Here is a 20,411-nt window from a genome sequence, read left to right as displayed (position 1 = left end):
AGCAAGGCCCGGGCACCAGTAGGAAGGGGAAGGTCACAAAAACAATGCATCACACATTCTGCCCAAGGGGAGCCATGGTGTCCCCAAACCTGAAAATGCTCCTGTGCTTCTTACTACTGCCTGCAAAAAAAAGAGACTGGAGATGGCTCCCAAGAGGGCAGGTAGGTGGATCCTGATGAAGGAGATGTGATTGGGGAGACCAGACTCCAAAGGACAATTAAAGGTGTGTGTGTCTGAATATCACTCGGGTTCATTCATAGCAAAGGTGCCTGCCTCAAAAGCTCCAGTACAAGCTTAACTCCTGTAACTCAACAAAAATACAAACACTTATTGAGACACCTGCTGAAAAATGGGCAAAGAACTTGAAGAGACATTTCTCCAATGTCCAAAAAGGACATGAAATGAGGCTTGACATCCCTAATCATTAGGGTAATGTGAATTAAACCACAGTGAGACCATTTCACACCCATTATGATGGTGAGTAGTAAAACAAAAACAACAGGAAATAACAAGTATTGTTAAGAATGTGGGAAAATTGGAACTTTGTGCACTGCTGGTGGGAATGTAAAATGGTGCAGCCACTGTGGAAAACAGTATGGCCATTTCTCAAAAAAAACTAAGCATAGAATTACCATGCAGTCCAGCAATTCCACTTCTGGGTATGTATGCCAAAGTCAAAGCAGAGACTCAGACAGATATTAGTATCTTCGCATTCCTAGCAGCATTACACACATTAGCCAAAAGGTATAAGCAACGTACGCGTCCGTTGATGGGTGAATGGATGAAACAAAATGTGTATACATACAGTGGAATATTATTCAGCTTTAGAAAGGAAGGAAATTCTGGCACATGCTACAACATGGAGGAAGCTTGAACACATCATGCCCAGTGAAATAGCCAAACCAGTCACAACAGGACAAATACTATATGATTCCACATACGTGAGGTTCCTAGATCAGCCTACTTCTTAGAGACACACAGTGGAAGGGTGGGTGCCAGGGGCAGAGGGAAGGAAGGGGGAGTTAGTATTTAAAGGGACAGAATTTCAGGTTTGCAAAATGAGAAAGTTCTGGAGATGGTGATGGTTGCAGGACATTGTGAATATAGTTAATATCACAGGACCATACACTTAAAATGATTAAGATGGTACTTTTTATGTTATGTGTGCATTTTACCACAGTTAAGAAAAAAATAGGCAGAGAAGGTGGTGAGCACTGTGGGCAGGGGAGTTAAATTTGTGTCCCAGAAACTGGAACAGATGAGGCTAGAAAGAGAACTTGCAGAAGAGGACTCCCACGAGCTGGCCTTGCAGAGGCTTGTCCCACTGAGACTAGGTGTGGAGAGGTCCAGGCTCTTTGAGGCTGGTATGAGCCCACCTCGAAGACTGGCCCTGCAGAATCAGAGCAGGCCAGGATTCCAGAAAATGTCCCCAGGGGCAGGAGGTTGAGGGTACACCCTAGGTCCATGGTCTTGTTTTTAATGTTTATTTATTTTTGAGACAGAGTGTGGGTGGGGGAGGTGCAGAGAGAGAGGGGGACAGAGGATCCAAAGCAGGCTCTGTGCTGACAGCAGAGAGCCCAATGAGGGCTGTGAGATCACGACCTGAGCCGAAGTCAGATGCTCAACTGAGCCCAGGTCTCTGGTCTTATAAGTCAAAGCACTTAGATAGGAATATTAGATAGTTCCAGGGCATCAGGGGCTTCTGGAATGAGCACCGAGTCTTGGACCAGCTTCCCCCTCAGACTGAAAAGAAGGCTGGAATTTCTGTCAGAGAGTCCTGAACTCATGGAGGCAGCTTGGGGAATTCAGGGGCAGGGAAGAGTGTCTCTATGGGTAGCCTCTGGCCCACTGTCTACACTGGCATGACTGATGGTTGTGGGAGACATGGTTCTGGAACTCAGTAGCACCCATCAAGCCAGTATCTATGATGTAGGCAGGGTTTGGAGAAGGAGCTAAAAGCAGTAAAAGCAATGCAATCACAGAGGCTGACATTATCCCACATTCATGCTTTTAGCTGGCCTGACTCGCTTGGGCCCCACAGTAGAGACCACTGCAAAGGAGCATCTAGGTGTTCCTGACTATTGGCTGGACGTGTCTGTGCTTAGTCCTGCTTGGCTCTCTGCTTCTGGTTCCTGGTTCCTGCAGAAGTCCCACCATTTCTAACCTTCTTGGCCTTGTCTTCTGTCTTCCCTGAACTCTTTCCTGGGACTCCCTGGCACAATTTCATCTGCCCAGTTTTGATCCTGTCTGGTTCTTCCTGTCCTTGGCGCCTCTTTCACCTGGCTCTGGCCCTTGGGAGTGCACATCTGCCTAGACCCTGTGCCTTGAGAGAGGAGCGTGGAGAAAAGTGGACCATGGGGGGCCAGGCATTCAGGCCTGTCTGCAGTGAGCGGCTTCCCAGGCATCTGCCCCCACTTTCCCTGCAGTCTGGGGATGGCTTGGAAAGGGGATGCCACAGTGACCCAGAGTAGGCTGGGCGCAGAGGCATCACAGAGGGCATACACCCTTTTATCAAAACTCGGGAGACTGTACAGTTGGGGCTGGTAGAGAGTGACGCTGGTGCTTATATTCTTATGGGAGGCAGAAGGGAAACAAGACCAGAGCCCGGGGGAATTTCCCCAAGTCTCCCCCCAGGCCAGTGCTCAGTATCTGCTAGCAGCTGGGCTTCTGAGCCCCCAGCCCCCCTCTCCCAGTGTTGCTGCCTCACCTGGAGGAGCAGCAGACCCCATCCACCCCCACTGCCCTGCCTCTTCCTAGAGCAAGACTCAAAGAGCCCTGAGTAAACGTTCACTAATTGAGCCTTAAAACACTTTTAGGAAATACAAGAGGGAAGGTGTGTTTGGCTGAGTCCTGGGGGGAAGGTGAGCCTGAGACTAGTTTTCTACACTTCATGCACATGAATCCACCTTGCTGCTCCCCCTTGCTCAGGACTCCTCCCTCTTGCCCTTAGACAGCTCCTTTTATTTTATTTATTTATTTTTTTTATTTTTTTTTTCCAACGTTTATTTATTTTTGGGACAGAGAGAGACAGAGCATGAACGGGGGAGGGGCAGAGAGAGAGGGAGACACAGAATCGGAAACAGGCTCCAGGCTCTGAGCCATCAGCCCAGAGCCTGACGCGGGGCTCGAACTCACAGACCGCGAGATCGTGACCTGGCTGAAGTCGGATGCTTAACCGACTGCGCCACCCAGGCGCCCCTAGACAGCTCCTTTTATAACTCAATGTCCTTTCCCTCAAGTTCCAGTGAAGGGCCCTCGCCAGAGCCAGCTCTCGCCACAGAGTCCACACGTGGTTCCAGAAGCAGCTGGCAGCCAGGAGCCAGGCAGCCCTGGCAGCCAGGAGGAACAAGCCCTTCTTTTAAAATAAAAGAAAAGGAGCACCTGGGTGGCTCAGTCAGTTAAGCGTCTGACTCTTGGTTTCTGCTCAGGTCATTTATCTCATGGTTTGTGAGTTCCAGCGCGAAGCCTGCTTGGGGTTCTTTCTCTCTCTCCCTCTCTGCCCCTCCCCTGCTTGCATTCTTTCTCTCTCAAAATAAGTGAATAAAACATTTAAAAAAATAAAATAAAATAAAATAAAATAAAATAAAATAAAATAAAATAAAATAAAATAACGTGGATATGATTTCATCTAGATAAACACAGGAAATCTGAGAACAAACCAGCACCAGCAACCACCATGTGAGCACATCCCAGGGCAGCACAGGCTCACTTCCTCCCTCTCTGACCCTGCGGGTCAGGCCATGTCTCCACTGAACCATGAGAGACCTGAAGCTGAGCCAGCACCTTGCAAAACCAGGATGGAAAGCCCAGCGTCCTCCCAGGCCACCATCCAAGGGGACACAGAGAGGCAGCAGGGCCCTGAGCTGGACAGATGCCTCAGGCGGAGGCCAACCCGACCTCTAGGAAACGAAGATGAGGCACGGGGGATAGATGTCAGGATCTGAAAGCAAAACCAGTGAAGCCGCCCTTTGAGGTTGGGGAATGAAGAAAGCTTCACACCAGGTAAATGGAAGCTGCAGAAGGAAGAGGGGAAAAAGCTCTGCTTCTCTGACAGGACAACAGGAGTTTGGCGAGGGGTGGATTAGGCCAAGTGTTATCCTCCATGATGAAACGCAGCAGCCGGTGGTAATGAAATATTTATGAATGGGGAGGCGATGCTGCATTCTGCAGTGCAGCACAGGGGAGAGCGAAGTTTCAAGAATACTGTAACAGCAAAACCCTCCATTAATTATCGGAAGCAAGCTGTAACACCAGTTCCTATGGCAACAGGGTCCCCAATGGATTTTGTCCTTTTTTTTTTTTAAGCTGCTCCCATTTACTGTGGTACATTGCATTTGTTTCCCACCAGAGGCTTGTGCTTGTCCTTTGCAAATGAATTCGTCCTGTCCTCACAGTGGCTGCAGCAGAGACTGGCAGGCCAGGGCTCAGGGAAAGTGAAAGATTATGCAACTTTGCGCTAAGGATGGTGATAGGTATTGTGAGTATCTTCACTTTGAAGGGGATGGAAGGGCAAAAGACACTGAAGGTAACTAGTAAAGAGTGTGGGGTTATTAGGGAGGATGTATCCAGGTCACCCTGTCCTCCCCGCCACCACCCCCCCCCCCCTCAGCCACAGTGTTTGTGATCCAGGACTGCACCAGGGATGTGTCCTTGCAGCCCAGCTGAACTCTCCATCAACATGCCCACCGCAGCCGCAGTGGAATCTAATACCCACTCATAAAGCTCGGATGTGAGTGCTCCGGGGTAGGATGTATGAGAGACAGGGCTGTGGTTCCCAGGGAAGGCAGAGCAGCTGCCCCCTCTGCCTGTGGCCAGTTCTCCCCATGTTCCACCTTTACCCACCACTTCCCTCCCCTGCCCAAATGTAAGTTTAATTTGGCAGCAGTGTGAAAGTGGTTCTTTCAGGGGGAGCCATATTGGGATGGACTGGCCCTGGACTGCTATCCCCTGGAACACCCTGTCCCAGGCCACAGGAGCTACCCCGGGGCATGGTCAGTGGCTTCACACATCCTACTAATGATAGGGCCCCCAGCTCATTCAGGAGTCTCCTGACAATGATGTGGGTCCTGCTAAATAAATGGCCTGGGGCAGCGGAGTGGGTGGGGGTCAAGTCTCTGCCTTGACTCGGAGAGAGTGTTGGTCTCATATCATGAAGCTGTTCCAGGTCAAAAATAAATTTCTACTTCTCCAGAATTCTTTTTCTGGTTTTACTCTGCTTTCTAAGTTGCCAAAGGGACGTGCAAGCTTTTGCGAACAAAACTGGGAAGATGCCAGAAGAAGGATTAAACCGAACTTATGAATGTGTGCATTTCTGTTAATGGAGTTCTACCTGGAGTGACACTGGTGTGGCTTCCCCGTGGAGGCCCACCCAGCTTAGGGGAGGGGATGAGCTCAAGAGCAGAGTGGGTCCTTGGTCCTTGGACTTCTCTCCTGTGCCATCAGTCCCTCCTAACTTAGACCTCATCCTTGGGACTGATATCCAGGTACCCAGGCCACTTCAGTACCTCCCCAGTGCTAGGCCCCATGGTTGTCACCTTATCAACTCTGCACAACAGGGTTGTCTGCCTCATTCAGCAGTGAGGAAACAGAGGCTTCAAGGAGGAAGGTCAATTCCTAGGCCATATGTCTCCTCAGAGGCAGAGATGGGCTCCAAACCCACTCCCTCCAAAGCCTGTGCTTCCAAAGCCCTCACTAAACAGCCTCCTGAAGCCCAAGCCCTGCCAGGGCCCCAGCCGGCTCTCTACCAAGGTCTAAAAGCAGTGGCTCCCAGGCCAGAGGGGCCACACCATGGGGGACTTGTCATACGTGCAGGGAGAAAGCATCAGAAATTCTAATTAGGGTTTCTTATTATCCCCTTGTAATATCAATATTGGTGTCTGCTTTGGGATGCCTTCACTAGCTCAGTGGCACATTAATAGAATTTGCAAATCAATAAACATTCCCATATTGGATGTATGCCCCAAATTATGTTACCAATATTGGAAGCGAACAAAAAGATGGGGTCTAATGTTGGAGATAATGACAAGGGCCCACCCCCCGGGTCTCTCAGGGGCCAGAGAGGATGGCTTGCCATAGGCCTCAGCTTTCACCTGCAGTTATGTCTGTCTGTTCCTCAGGATCCTTCTAGACACTGCTCAACACCAATCTTTTCAGTGGCGCTGTGCCTGGCTGTCTAGGAAAGATGACTTCCACTACAACCGGAGTGCAGGATACCCTTGCATCACCAGAGGCTGGATGTATGGCTTCTGGCTGTTTCCCATACTTGCTAGCATTCCAGTCCTCCCGGGGTTTACTGGGGACATAGGGAGGAGGAGATGGGGAAGCATCCAGGAGTGGGGAGCACAGCATTTCGGTCCCCCTGGCCACCCACAAAAGCAGCGGCCCTTTCTGACCCATGTCTTCACTCTGTTGGGAAGCCAGGGCCTCAAAAGCCTTCCCTAACTGATCTGTGGGATTTGGGGGGTGGGCAGGAGTACATGGGATGAACAGAACTCATCTCCATCTCGTCCTCAGGTGGGAATCGGGGTTGTCTACACATTCCCTAAAAAGCAGAAAGGAACCCTCTCCTTCCTTGTTAACAAGCTTTGGAGTCTAATTAAATGCTCTGGACCTCAGTTTCCTTGTCTGTAACATAAGAAAATAAACAATCAGACTTTCTTCACAGGGTAGTTATGAGAAGTCAAGGAAATTCCAACATCCCCCAAAGCGTCCCTGCAGATCGGCGACAACAGAAGCTTGAAATAATCACAGCGCTTGGCATAGAGTAAGTGCTCATAAATGCTGGTTTTCTTCTACTCTCTGCCACTTGCTAGCTGTGTGTAACTTAACTCTGCAATGCCTCGCTTTCTTCATTTTGAAAATAAAAAACAATGCATGTCCTATTTCAGGGCATAACTGAAGAACTCTGTGTGGTATGGATGTGGGAAGGTCCACAGACTTGGAAACAGCAGGTGCGCTCATTCAGTTAAAGGAACAACCACCACTTAAGTGATTGTGTGATAATGGCGGGAGAGAAAGGTAGATATCCAATGACTTTGGCTTCTTATGACTTACTGTCTGCATACACATGTGCAGTGATTCTGGAAAGCCCACTTAGCCTTTTGGAGTCTTAGTCTTCCCATCTACAAAATGGGGATAGTAATAATACATACCTCATTTGATTTTTAGGATGACTATGTGGGACAGTTAATATTTTTTTTTCAATTTTTTAATGTAAATTCTAGTTAGTTAACGTACAGTGAAATATTGGTTTCAGGAGTGGAATTCAGTGTGTGTAATTCACCACTTACACCTGGTGCTCAGCGTAACAAGTGACTTCCTTCGTACTTAACACCCAACTAGCCCATCCCCTGCCCACCTCCCTCCACCAACCCTCAATTTGTTCTCTATTATTAAAGGACTTTTATGGTTTGTTTCCTTCTCTCCTCTTTTTGTCCCTCTTCCCATATGTTCATCTGTTTTGTTTCTTAAATTCCACATATGAGTGAAATCATATGGTGTTTGTCTTTCTCTGATTGATTGATTTCGTTTAGCATAATACATTCTAGCTCCATCCACATCATTGCAAATGACAAAATTTACACTCTTTTTGATGGCTGAGTAATATACCATTGTATATGTATTCCACATCTTCTTTATCCATTCATCAGTTGATGGACATTTGGGTTCTCTCCATAGCTTGGTTATTGTTGATAATGCTGCTATAAACATTGGGGTGCATCTGCCACTTTTTGTATCCTTTGGGTAAATATCTAGTAGTGCAATTGCTGGGTCATAGGGTAGTTCTATTCTTAACTTTCTGAGGAACCCCCACACTGTTCAGAGTGGCTCCACCAGTTTGCATTTCCACCAACAGTGCAAAAGGGCTTCCCTTTCTCTGCGTCCGGTCAACACCTGTTGTTTCTTGTGTTGTTAATTTTAGCCATTCTGATAGGCATGAGGTGGCATCTCATCATGGTTTTGATTGGTATTTGGGACAGTTAATATGAATGCTTAGCACAGAGCTTGGTCTGCAGTCAGTGCTGAGAAATTGTGAGTTGTAGGCAGTAATAGACTACCATCATTATGATGCTGACATTTCTAGGCTTCTATTAAGATTCTCATTTAATTTTCACACTAGCCCTGCAAAATTGACACTCTTGTCCCCAATGCACGGGTGAAGAAATTGAGGCTTGGAGAGGCTGAGACTTGCCCAAGTTTACATGGAATATATCAATGGAACCAGGTCTCTCTGTTGTCCAAGCCTATGATCGCACTCCTACACCGAGAACCTCGCCCCACGCTTCCTGGGCCTGGACTGGCTGAGCTGCTGCTGCTTTGTCATCCTCCTCAAGCACCAACAGCAGGAGGCTGTGGAAAGCATAAAACTGGGCTCTCCAAATGGTGTGGCTCTATGGCTGCCTTGGGGCACATGGGATCCCTTAGATCATAGAACTCAATCGCTCTTTCTCTCCACTCTGCTGGTGAGTCTGGCAGGAGCAGACCAGACAGTAGGAAGAGAAGGAACCATCACTTGTCCCAGACACATTACTTCACAAAAGTCAGTCCTCCAAACATCGGACCAGAATTCCACCCCAGGCACTCAAGTTTGGAAAACGATAGCCTTCTCAGGGTTTTCTTCAATGTGCTTTGATTTTCTGCTCTGAAGGAAAGACCAGACCTTGGCTAGACTGACCCCAGACAGACCAGAGCAGCCTCCAACAGCTGCGTGGCCTCCTGTGGCGTCAGGGCAGCTCCTGAAATGGGATAACACCTTCCTATGTGTGTGTGGCTTCAGGAGCCGGGCTGGCTGACTTGAGCCACACTCTGGGTTCAGTGGCCCAGCCTTCCCACATGGTCTTGACCCTCAAGACCCCTTCTCTTGCCGTCTCACCCCCCAGCCCTGGGATAGACTGTGCGTGAACAAGGAAATTACAGCATTCACGTCTCTAAGTGCACATGTATATGCAGGCTGATGCAAGAGCTCAGCTGCACCAAAGCCCAAGAAGGGCAACTCAGAGCCATCAAATTACAGGGAAGAAGAGAACGACAGCCTTAAAGCCCATTGCCTAGAGAAGAGAAGAGACCTTAAATCTATGTGACCTTATCATTTGATTCAGCCTCTCTGAGCCTCAGCTTCTCTCCCTAAGGTGGGAATCAGTAAGATGAGACTCATAATTGTATGCAGAGCTGGTGGCTCCTGGTCTGTCTCTCCTTTCACCCCACATTTATTAAGGTATAATTGATAAAAATTGTATATATTCAAGGTATACTGTTTGAAGTTTTCTTTCTTTTTTTAAGTTTATTTTTTAAAGAGAGAACATAAGCAGAGGAGGGGCAGAAAGAGAGAGAGAGAGACAGAACCCAAAGCAGGCTCCAGGCTCTGAGCTGCCAGTGCAGACCCTGATGTAGGGCTCAAACTCACGAGCTGTGAGATCATGACCTGAGCCAACTGAGCCACCCAGGCGCCCCCAGTTTGATGTTTTCATATACGCATACATTGTGAAAGGAGCACCTCAGTCAAACTAATTAACCTATCTATCACCTTGATTAATTACCATTTTCCTTCTTCCTTTTTTTCTTTTGGTGAGAAAAGATCTACCCTTAAGATCTACCCTCTTAGCAAATTTCAAGTATAATATATATTCTTAACCAGAGTCACCATGTTGTACTTTATTTTTTAAAAATATTTATTTATTTATTTATTTTGAGAGAGAGAGAGAGAGAGTGAGAGAGAGCTGGAGAGGAGAAGAGAGAGAGAATCCCAAGCAGGCTCCATGCTCAGTACAGAGACTGACATGGGGCTCGATCCCATGAACTATGAGATCATGACCCGAGCTGAAATCAAGAGTTGGATGCTTAACTGAATATGCCACCCAGGCACCCCACCATGTTGTACTTTAAATCCCCAGAACTAGCTCCTCCTGTATAACTGTAATTTTGTATTTGGCTATGACCAATATCTTCCCATGTGCCCCCATCCCCCAGCCCCTGGCAACCACCATTCTACTCTCTGCTCCTATGAGTTTGACTATTTTAGATTCCACATACATTAAAGTATCATGCAGTATTTCTCTTTCTGTGTCTGTCTTACTTCACTTAGTACAATGTCCTCCAGGTTCTTCTATGTTTTCGCAAAGGGTAGGATTTCCTTTTTTTTAAAGATTATGTTCCATTGTACGTATAGACCACATTTTCTTTATCCATTCATCTCTTGAAGGGCACTTGGGTTGTTCCCATATGTTGGCTGTCATTAAATAATGCTGCAATGAACAGGGAGGTGCAGATATCTCTTTGAGAACTTGATTTTGTTTCCCTTGATACATACCTAGAAGTGGGATTGATGAATCTCATGGTAGCTCTATTTTGAATTTTTTGAGGACCTGCCATACTGTTTTCCATGCTCCTCTCTTACTCAGGGAGGAGAGGCTGCAGGTGCCAGCAGCTGTGAAGCCATATGAAGTCTATGGGGTCAGTACCCTGCTCCAGAGAGCTCCTCACTGCCGGGACTCGAAACTCCCTCACTGGAGATGAATTTCCTTGAGTCTTGCAGGCTAGATGGAGAGTGCTGCCATGCAATCATGTATTCAGACCCCAGAACCAAGAGAATCTGGGCTCAAATCCTCAGAACACAGCAGTGTGACTTCAAGGGACATGACTGAGCTTCTCTGGGCCTCAGTTCTTCTGTAAACTGTCAATGAAATTGACAGTTGGAATTGAGCCTGCGGAAGTCTGTCACATATAGTCAACTCTTATTTTTAATAATAATAATAATCAGAATCTCTGTGAAAGAGGGGGCAGGTGTGTTTTGTGGGTATCCCTTAGAGAGAGATTACATTAGATGGCATCTTAGAGTGGGGCCCTGCAGTAATGGAACCAGAGAGAAGAGCCTGTAGTTGGAAGACAAGGAGGGGGTTGGGGGTCAGGGGCATGGGGAGACTGGGAAAATGGGGGACAGGCCAAGACTCTCCTTTTCCAGCCTCTAGCTCTGTCTCAGTCAGGCCCCAGGGCCTTCAGATGGGGAGGAAGGGAGGCAGCCAGGACTTCTCTCCCGGTTTTGCAGTGAAAGACCACAATCAATTTTTCAAATCATCCACTACGTCTGTCAGGCTCAGCCCCACCTGGATCACAGCTTCCCCTGAGACAGGTCTTGAAAGACACCCCTCTTCAGACTTTTGTCTAGTGGAAGGCCAGGGAAGACCTGGAAATGCATTCTTTACATCATCCATGTCTCATTAGCAAGGAGAGACCTCAGAGGGCAGGCTGCCCCCTCTCCAGGCCCCTGTGTGCCTGCCAGTCCCCCTGCACCAAGAATGGAGTGTTCACAAAGCTGCTAACATGATTAGCCACCTGCTCTGTGCTCCTAAGAAGACACCCACCTTGGGAGGAAGCCCCTCCAGGATGATTTCTTTAGGGTAAGTCACCTGTCAGGCATTTGCTGTCTAGAGGTTGCTTATTAGCCAAATGGAATCATTTATGTACTCAGGATATAATTTTAGGACAGGACTGGGAAATGATCTGCTGGTTGTGAGCTGTTGGCAGAGGGGAAGGGGGGTTAGTGCATGGAGGTGGAAGGGGCCAGGGAGAGGAAGGGAAGAGAATCACCTGAGGTTTTGGCTGTGCAGCATTTAATGGGAAAATGAGATATTTCCCAAGCAATTGCTTTTAAGTGACTATTGAAATTAATGCCTTGTTCCAGTATCTCACATCTTTGTTAGAACATTTGCCTCTCAGAGGGAGCCAAAAAAAAAAAAAAAAAAAAAATGAGATAAACTTAAAGACCTGGAATGAGCACAGCTGATCTGCTGAAACAGCTGAGGACAGTGGGCTGCGGGATGCTTGGTGGTCAAATGGGCTCTCAGGTCACACCCAGAGGCCTCATCGTGCCCACTGTTTGGGAGGGACTCCCCACTAGGGCCCAACTTTCCCTGCCATCCCCAAGCACTTACAGAGAGCTGAGGGACAGGGCAGCTCAGGACGCACAGACGGGCCTGAGCTGCTGTTGTGCTCAGACCTGCCAGATCCCTGGGCTTCCGAGCCCAGCAGCAGTGAGTTTCTAGGCCCAAATGTTGCTTCAGTCATAGCCCTGTTCCCCATGCACAGTGTTGGCTCACGGGGATGTCAGAGGCCCCCTGTGGGGTCATAATAACAGCTTGGAATTTTGAGCTCTTCCTGACTGTGAGGCCCAACCTGGAGGGGGGGGCTGTGGAGAGGGATAAGAGCTGGGGAGGGTCCTGGGGGAAGCACTGTGAGCCTGTTTGAAGGTTGTGACTGGATTCCTCTGAGACAAGGCACATGCTTTGCTTCACTTGAAGCCTGAAAATATTTGTGTTTCCTTCCTAAAAACTGGAGTTGGACCCCTAAGTAGCCCTAACATTGTGGAAGGCAGGGCCAACCACCCTCTCTTCATCCAGCCTTGAATATTATCCCAAGAGGAAAACCCTCTCAAGGGTTGCTGCCCACTTGCCTTCCTCCCCTCTGAGGCCAGGACATGTGCTGGCCAGGAATAAGTTCTCTGGACTGGGTTTAATAAGGATGAGCATCAAACACCTGTGAACGTGAACTCCATCCCCGCCCAGACGCTGCTCCTTCAGGAGTTGTGTTCTCTGATGGCATCTACTCAACTGTCCTTGCAACCTGAGAGTGAAGTCAGCACAGCAGACACAGATGGCAGATGAGGGGAACTGGCTGTGCTTCTGGCCCCACTGGAGCCACGAGGGAAGGTCAGGCTTTGCTCCCTGCAGAAGTGACTTTTGGGCTCATTGTCCCTGCAGATTGGTGGTAGCTCACTGGGCTGTGTGCCCCCCAGGATGAGCTGGGTCCCTGGTCTCACCTGCTGTGCTATGGCCCTCTCTGGGGCCTCTTCCTAACCCCAGGCCTACTGGGTGGAGTTGACAGACACATTTTGGCCTGAGCAGAGGAACAGCCACTGGACAACTGCAGCTACGTGGAAGATAGGAGCAAAGTGTGACCTTGGAATCCCACCAACTTGGGATAGGGTGCGAGGGGGCTGGGTCAGGCATTGCTCAGGAGGGCCTTCTTGTGCCCAGAAGGTCCTGGACTACAAGACCCCTGAGTTCCCTCTCCAGGATCTGTGAATGGGCAAAGTAAGGACAACCTAGATCGAACCTTGAATCAGGAGAAGGGACAGCATCTCCGGGCACAGAGATGGAGGTGGGAGTGAGGGGAGAATAAGCTGTGTGACCCCCAGGTATGCCACTCAACATCTCTGGGTCTTAATTTATTCATCTATAAAATTAATCATGAGGGCAAACCCTGAGGAATGTCAGACACACAGATTTTACTCTGGGATTCTTGCATGCAGTCAGGACTGTGTGAGCAATGAGAACCCACTCTGCATTTTCCAAACCTTCCAAGGAGTGGCGGATAGCTCATCAGAAACAGAGATACTGAGGAGGTAGCATTGGGAGGTGTCCACAGACCCTGAAACCTCTGCTTCTAGATGAGTCACTTCTTGGAGTTCCATTTATGCATCTATCATTTTGATGCTAGAATATGCCCTACCTGCTTCATAAATGATGAGGATATGTGAACATGTTACATTTATTGGGATAACACTGGGCTGAGCACTTCCCATGCATCATTTCACTCAGTCCTTCAAACAAACCATGTGGTTGACTTTATCAACCCCATAATACAGATGGGGACACTGAGGATTGGAGGGCAGGCTGTGAAGATGGGGCAAAGCTGGAGCTCAGGTCTGTGCTGTCTGAATTCAGAGCACAAACATTTTTTAAGACAAGAACATTTTTTAAAAAAGTAATAGCACCATCCTCATGGGAGGCATGGTTGCTCTTGCTTAAAAAGACCCAGAGCTTCAGATGTGGAAACAGAGGCCCACGGAGGCATGGAGACTGGCCCGGACTTGGCACATCGATGTAGATTTGGGAAGTTATCCAAGGATAGGCAAACTGTGAAAATCACCAGCCACCACGGCCATCCTTCTGCATCGGCCCAATTCTCTAGCCAGTTACCTCATAAGCAGGTCCTTCGGAAAGTGGGACACAGGCCTGGAAAGTCTAGATGGGGTGGAGAGGGAGAGGGGGAAAACTGGCCCAAAGCAGGGAACAGAAAGTTGGGGATGGGAAGAGAGGAGAGAATTGCAGAGGCTGCCGGCTGGGGACATCCAGCCATTGTGCGACCCTCCTCTGATCATCTCTGAATATACTGGAGGTGACCAACCTGATGCCTGCCTTCACTGCCTCAGATGTCCTCCATGCCAACCCTCCTGGAGGGTGATGCATTTTGGTTTCAACTGATGCAGTGAACAGAGCACAGGAATTACCTGACAGTCACTGGTCCGGGTGTCAATATTGCCAGGGGAAGCAGGCATTTGCTGCCCCTCCTGGGACATTCGGATGCTTGAGGGCAGCTGACACTGACTTAGTGCACACATGTGTTCCCCTCACTCTTCCCTGCTGTGGCCCAAACAATGCTCACCTTCTGCCTACTTTTCTGTGAGCCACCTGGGCCCTGGGGTGTGCTCTCCTTTAGCACTGTCATTCCTGGTGGGTCCCCTCACAAATCTCTCTGGCCTCCCCAAAGGAAAGTGATCATCTCTAGGCTCTCCTGAATCTGTAGCCCAAAACTGTGCAGGGCTTAGAGGAGTCCCTTAAGCAAAGAAAGAAAAACAGCCTAGAATGCTGTGGGGGAGGGGGAGGTGATCATCAAATCAGAAGGCCTGGATTCTTTTCATACAACTTCTACCTGCACGGCTGTGTGACCTTGGGCAAGTCAGTTAACTTCTCTAGGCTTGTTTTCTCACTGGTAAGAGGAGCACCGGATGGCCTCTAAAGTCCTGGCCACATTGCAACTCCATCACTCTTGCTGGGATCATGCAGCGATTTCTCTGCCAAGGGTGAGGGAGGCATAAAGTGCAGAAAATGGTCATTGGAGGTTGGCCAAAGATTGGAGTTTGGGGACCCTGAGCACAGAGATAATGGGTGTGCATGCTCTCCATCAAGATGTGCTGGTTTAGACCCTGCCCTTGAGGCTGCTTTTACTGATTTCCATGGCAGCACCAGAGCACTGAGGAGTGGTCAATTTGCTATCCCTGAGTCTGCGCCGAACAAGCCTGGGGAAAATTCCACTGAGGAAAAAAAGGCTGCTGGGCTGAGCTCAAGACCAGAGGCTCATTTCCCTGAGCTGAGTTGTAATCGCCATGCCGGGTAGCGCTGTGCCTTGCCCAGCAGATTACAGAGCGGCTTTCTGTCTGCAGTGGTAAGCCAGTGTGATCAATACAGATGGAGAGTTCCACACAGCCGGGCTGGGAGGTGAAGCGTGCAGTCAGGCTGCCTGGGGAAAATTTGGGCGCCCGGCCATTGTCTATAAATGGGCAGCTCTGACAGCATCTGCAGGGCCCGTGCACCTGGAGCAGACTCGCCCAGGTACTGATCAGGCAGGAGCAGCTTCCATGTCCGCCACAGAGAAGCCAGCAAAATTCTGGGGTTTTTCTTCCTCTCCTGCAGAGAAGGAATAGGCAGGCTCAGAGTGGGGTGACCCTGTCTTGGGCCCCATTGGGACCTGCGAAGAACCAGAGCCTCTAGTAGGGGAGTTCTGAATGATTGTCTCCAGGCCCTGGGGCGGAATGAAGGGACATCAAAACTCACAGCCGGTCAGGGATGGCCAGCCAGCCCAGGTTGTTACTTGCAGAAAGAAGGTGGCTGCTTTTGGAAACTAAAACTGCAGAGTGAGGCTTCTCTAGAAAACACCAGGCAGTATGGTGTGGTCATGGAGCCAACTGAATCCTGTGACCAGCTTGTCACTTCTGAAGGATGTTGCCTTTTGAGTGATGCTTCCCAGTTTTCTCCTCCATAAAATGGGCATAGGTTTGAGAATGTGAAGGTAAACTGAGGTAATAACAGGTACATAATAAATTCTTGCTTCATAAAAGAAAGGCATCCTATCTCAGAGCTTGTTCTGTGACAGAGTTAGAGAAGTAAGGAATCCTCTCCAGCCTGAAACTATGTCCTCTGAAGAATCCTCAGGGCAGCTGGGCATTGAGGAAGAGATGGGGTGGGGAGACAAAAGAGAATGAAAAATGGTCTCTGTCCTCTGGGCCTCAATTGGAGTGCAGGAACATAGGCTATTTAGAGAATACCAAAAACACATGATCCAATGCCATGCATGTAGAAGTTAGTCCCTAAATCCTAACTCAGTTCCCTAGCCTTCCAGAATTAGTAAGCTAGTAAAGACACTAGGGAGGGAAAATACTTAATCCAATTGAACATTGGTGGTATGTTTCATTCTGGATAGCAAATATAATTCTAGAAAGTTCTATTGTGGCATGAAAAATTTATAAATTTCATCATACTTAAAAAACCTTTTTTTAATTGAAGTTTAATACACACACTGGAAAGTGCACATGTCACAACCTGGACACATCTATGTAACCAGGATCCAGATCAAGAAATAAAACATTATAAAAACTTTAGAGGGCCCTCCCCATGCTTCCCTCCAATCTCTTACCCCCTTAGGATAATCACTATTCTGATTTCCAAGAACATAGCTTAGTTTTACCAGGTTTTACTTTATTTAAAGTGATACACTCTTGTGTCTATCTTTTGCTTAACATTGTGTTCATCAATTTCATCCACATTGTTGCATGTAGTGCCTATCTGTTCTCATCACTGAAGAATATTCTGTTGTGTGACTATATCACAGTTTATTTATATCTATTCTACCATTGATTAACATTTGCATAATTACCAGACATATTCTAAAACAAATGATGCTGATCAGCACATTCTACTACCTGTGTGTTGGTGGGTATATATGTGTATTTCCATTGGGCACATACCTGAGAGTGGAATCTGTGAGTCAGGACTTATGTGTATATTCAGTTTTATAAATATTGTTAAACATGTTGTACCAATTTCACTAGCAGTGTATATGAATCTAGTTCCTCCACACCCTTGCTAACACTTATTATTTTCTATGTTTTTCATTTACCAGAATGTTTGGCCATTCTGGTGGGTGTCTATTGGTATTAATTTGATTTTAATTTGCATTTGCCTGATTAATGCAATTGAGCATAGTTTTCTATGTTAACAGCCATTTGGATAAACTTTGAAAGGAAAGGCTTGTTCAAGCATTTTGTTCATTTTTTTATTTGGTTAACTTATTCTTATTGATTTGTAGGAGTCTAAGGACAAGTCCTTTGAAGATGGGAAAATCCTTTTGTGGTGTGAATAGTGTTTGAATCTACATTTAGAAATCCAAATATTGGAGTTTCTTAAAAGTAAGTCACACAAGGGGACAGCTGCCTGGCTCAGTCAGTAGAGCATGTGACTCTTTTTTTTTCTGTTTGTTTATTTATTTATCTATCTATTTTTGAGAGAAAAGAAAGTGTGAGCAGGGGAGGGGCAGAGAGAGGGAAACAGAGAATCCCAGGCAGGCTCCACACTGAGCCCAATGTGAGGCTCAAATTCATGAACCATGAGACTGCGACCTGAGCCGAAATCGAACACTTAACTGACTGAGCCACCCAGCTGTCCCAAGCATGTGACTCTTGATCTTGTGGTAGTGAATTCAAGCCCCACGTTGGATATAGAGATTACTTAAAAATAAAATCTTAAAAAAGAAAAGAAAAAGAAAAAGTAAGACTACTTACAAATTTCAACAGGGAGGTAAATCTGAGCATGGGGAAATTCAGTCTCAAACTTTCCCAGCTACAAAGCACCTCTTGAAAAATAAGAAGACTGTTGCCTTTTTTTCCAGCCAATTTCATACTTGTTGACCAAGTGGGGATGGCAGGTCATTCCACAGGGGGAGGGGAATGAGGACAGTGAATGAAGTGGCTGCTGGGGACAATGGGGAAGGACAAATGGGGCACCAAGGAGAACCTGTAGTCCTGCAATTGGACTTGCTATGTAATTGGGCACATTGCCAGGCTCAGCAAGGACTTGTGGGATGAAACTCCATCTGACAGGGGCTTGTTGAGAAATGGAAAATGAGTCATGGAGGCCTTATGAGTTAGATGGACAGGTATCTGGAGAATCAGTGTCAGTTCAGCTAAGAAAAATGCTTGTGCTTCATTTGGAGACAATCCCAAAAGCCAAAACATAGAACAAATGCACCTCAGGCAGCTCCTACCCTCCAGATTAGTGCAGATTGTCACTGGGTATGCTTTAAGACTCTGTTACTGTATTCCCAGGTGTGTGAGGCACATGGACCCACACTTGTCCTAAGCCCACATTTCAGAGACCAGCCCAGCTGCCAGCTGTGTTCCACCAGCCACTCTGACATAGACAGCACATTCTTCAGGCCTTCAATACTACTATTAAAGGACTTCGCCTTTTAATTTTCATTTTGCACAGTGCTATACATACTTGTCCTTTCTTAAATTAAAATGAGACCCAGGAAAAATTTTCCTGGCTTTCATTCATTCAATAAACTTATACTGAGCACCTATTGTATGCCAACCATCTTGCTAAAAGATAAAGAAATAACACAAGGTCTTGCCCTCAAGAACCTCACAATGTTGTGGAGGAAATAAAATATTAAATGATTAATGTCAAATAACGTAGTAGTTGTGAGACAGAGGTTTGCAAAGTGTTAATGGGACAGGGGGCTTAGCCAGTGGTTGAGGAAGGGAACAAGCAGGGGTGAGAAATCTCAGAAAAGCCTTCCTGAAAGAGTTAAAACCTTCAAGTCTATTTCTTCCTGAATTCTGCAAAGGTGATATGTTAGAGAGAAGTTAGGAATTCACAAAACCCCACCATGCATCAGAGCAGAAGGAAAAGATTTCCAATTTTCTAACCTGTTTAAATACCCCATACTGTTATACCTAAGGTCCTCATGACTTATTTTAATGAACATATTTTTTTCCCATTTTGAACATGAACTCAATGAAAGTTAATTAAAATGATGTAAAATGTGACCTTATGTGAATTAACTAATGTTAGAAAAAATGAGCTTCTTTTCCTTCCTATTACTCACCTATGGAAACCCAAGAAAACAGTCACCATCTTTTACAAAGAATTGCCAGGACTCGTGGTGTTCAACATCTTTCTCCTGCTTGCAGCAATGAGAATGGGCAGCTGGGAAACTGGGTGGAAACTTGAGGATTTGTTGTGCAGTAATTCAGGGGATGCTCCCTCTGAAGGGCAGTGGGGCTAAGATGAGCGGAGTCATGAGTAAGTGAAATGTGGAAGGATTTATTCTAAGTCAGAGCACAGGGCATGGGTGGAAGCTAAGATTCTATCAAGAAAGCCAACTGAGCCACTAAGCATTGTGGGAGCCACTAAGCTCTTCTTGTGCTCTCCCTCCTAGAGCATATGGCAACATTTATCAGTTGAATCCATTGGGATGCTTTCGGTTGCAAGTAATAGAAACCCTAATTCATCATGATGTGAACAATTAAGCAGTTTATTATCTCACATAATAAGTCCAGAGGGGCAGAAATTCCAGTTTTGGTTAATTCACAAGTTCACCAATGTCTTAAAGACTCAGGTTATTTCTGTCTTACTACTCTGCCATCCTAAATCTTTGGCTTATCCTCATAGACTATTCTCATAATGGACCCATGATGACTGTTTTGGTTTCAGGAACAACATACACACCCAAGCCCCAAGACAGAAAAGCAAACATTTTTATCTTTTTTTTTTTTTTTTTTTTTTTTTAAAGGAGGGCCTTCCCAGAAACCTCATCAGCAGACTTTCTGCTTAGGTCCATTGACCCATGCCCATGCCTAAGCCAATAATCTGACAAGGAAATCACTCCATCATACATAGTTAACTTAGGCCATGAACTCTCACTCCTGGCTAGAGGAATGGCTTAGACTTCCCCAAAGGATATGGTAACTTGGAAAATCAGATTTATTAAGGTAATGGGTAAGTGGCAGAACAGAAAGCAAGCAAGATGTCTACATGATACAAGAGGTTCTCTGCTTCTGCTTGGAGTTGAGGGGCACAGCCTTGAGAATTTAAGGTTGGACACTTAAATCACCTCATTTCTTCTCTTCAGTAGCAAGTAGTCATTAGAATCACACAAGACAAATGAGCATACTGTAGTGAAGAAACAACTTCATTACAGTGAGGATATTAAGGGAAGACCATATGTGAGCAGGTGGGGAAGCCCTTAGCAAAATTGCAGAGTGCCTAAAGCTTGGCTTCTGATGTGGAGAGCCTTTATTTTCTGTGTCCTACCTCCCCATTCCATATCCCACCCAAGAGACCCCAGGTTTCTATATTCTCCTCTCTGTTCCATCAAAGCTGACATGTGGGAAAGCATCAAACATAGTCACACTAGGCTTTACATGACAGTGAACACAGACTGGGATTAAAGATAAACTTTGAGTTCCACCTCTGCCATTGCTAGCCTTTTAACCATTTTGATCCTCAATTTCCTCACCTACAAAAGGAAAATCATGATACTACATGACAGGTTGTTGTTTCTGTGGTTATTGCCGT

General features: G+C 46.8%; 1 protein-coding gene and 1 long non-coding RNA gene across 4 annotated transcripts in view; one reads left to right on the top strand and one right to left on the bottom strand.

The window, feature by feature from the left end:
- The window catches only part of FARS2 (phenylalanyl-tRNA synthetase 2, mitochondrial), a 626,558-nt gene that overhangs the window by 579,363 nt on the left and 26,784 nt on the right, over nucleotides 1-20,411 (top strand). The window contains exons 9-10 of one of the 3 annotated variants that reach the window (XR_015251092.1): nucleotides 3,633-4,002; nucleotides 6,665-6,779. The exons of 1 other annotated variant lie outside the window; for it this stretch is intronic. Coding sequence is in view for 1 of the 2 variants with exons in the window: in XM_086706391.1 (XP_086562517.1) it covers nucleotides 3,633-3,636 (4 nt within the window). In the remaining variant the exon portion in view is untranslated. Of the gene's footprint in view, nucleotides 1-3,632; nucleotides 5,194-6,664; nucleotides 6,780-20,411 lie in introns of those variants that run through there. One more of the 3 variants, XM_086706391.1, reaches the window with a different exon arrangement.
- LOC147580792 (uncharacterized) lies at nucleotides 10,251-12,050 on the bottom strand. The gene is made up of 2 exons (XR_015251090.1): nucleotides 11,928-12,050; nucleotides 10,251-10,669 (listed from the first exon to the last, which is right to left on the bottom strand). It is a non-coding gene; the product is annotated as an uncharacterized LOC147580792 (long non-coding RNA).

Source organism: Puma concolor, chromosome B2, assembly GCF_028749965.1.
Source record: "Puma concolor isolate L17-30 chromosome B2, mPumCon1.1.hap2, whole genome shotgun sequence".
Lineage (NCBI taxonomy): Eukaryota > Metazoa > Chordata > Mammalia > Carnivora > Felidae > Puma > Puma concolor.
Note: the sequence above shows the minus strand (reverse complement) of the source record. Positions and strands in the feature narration are given on the sequence as shown.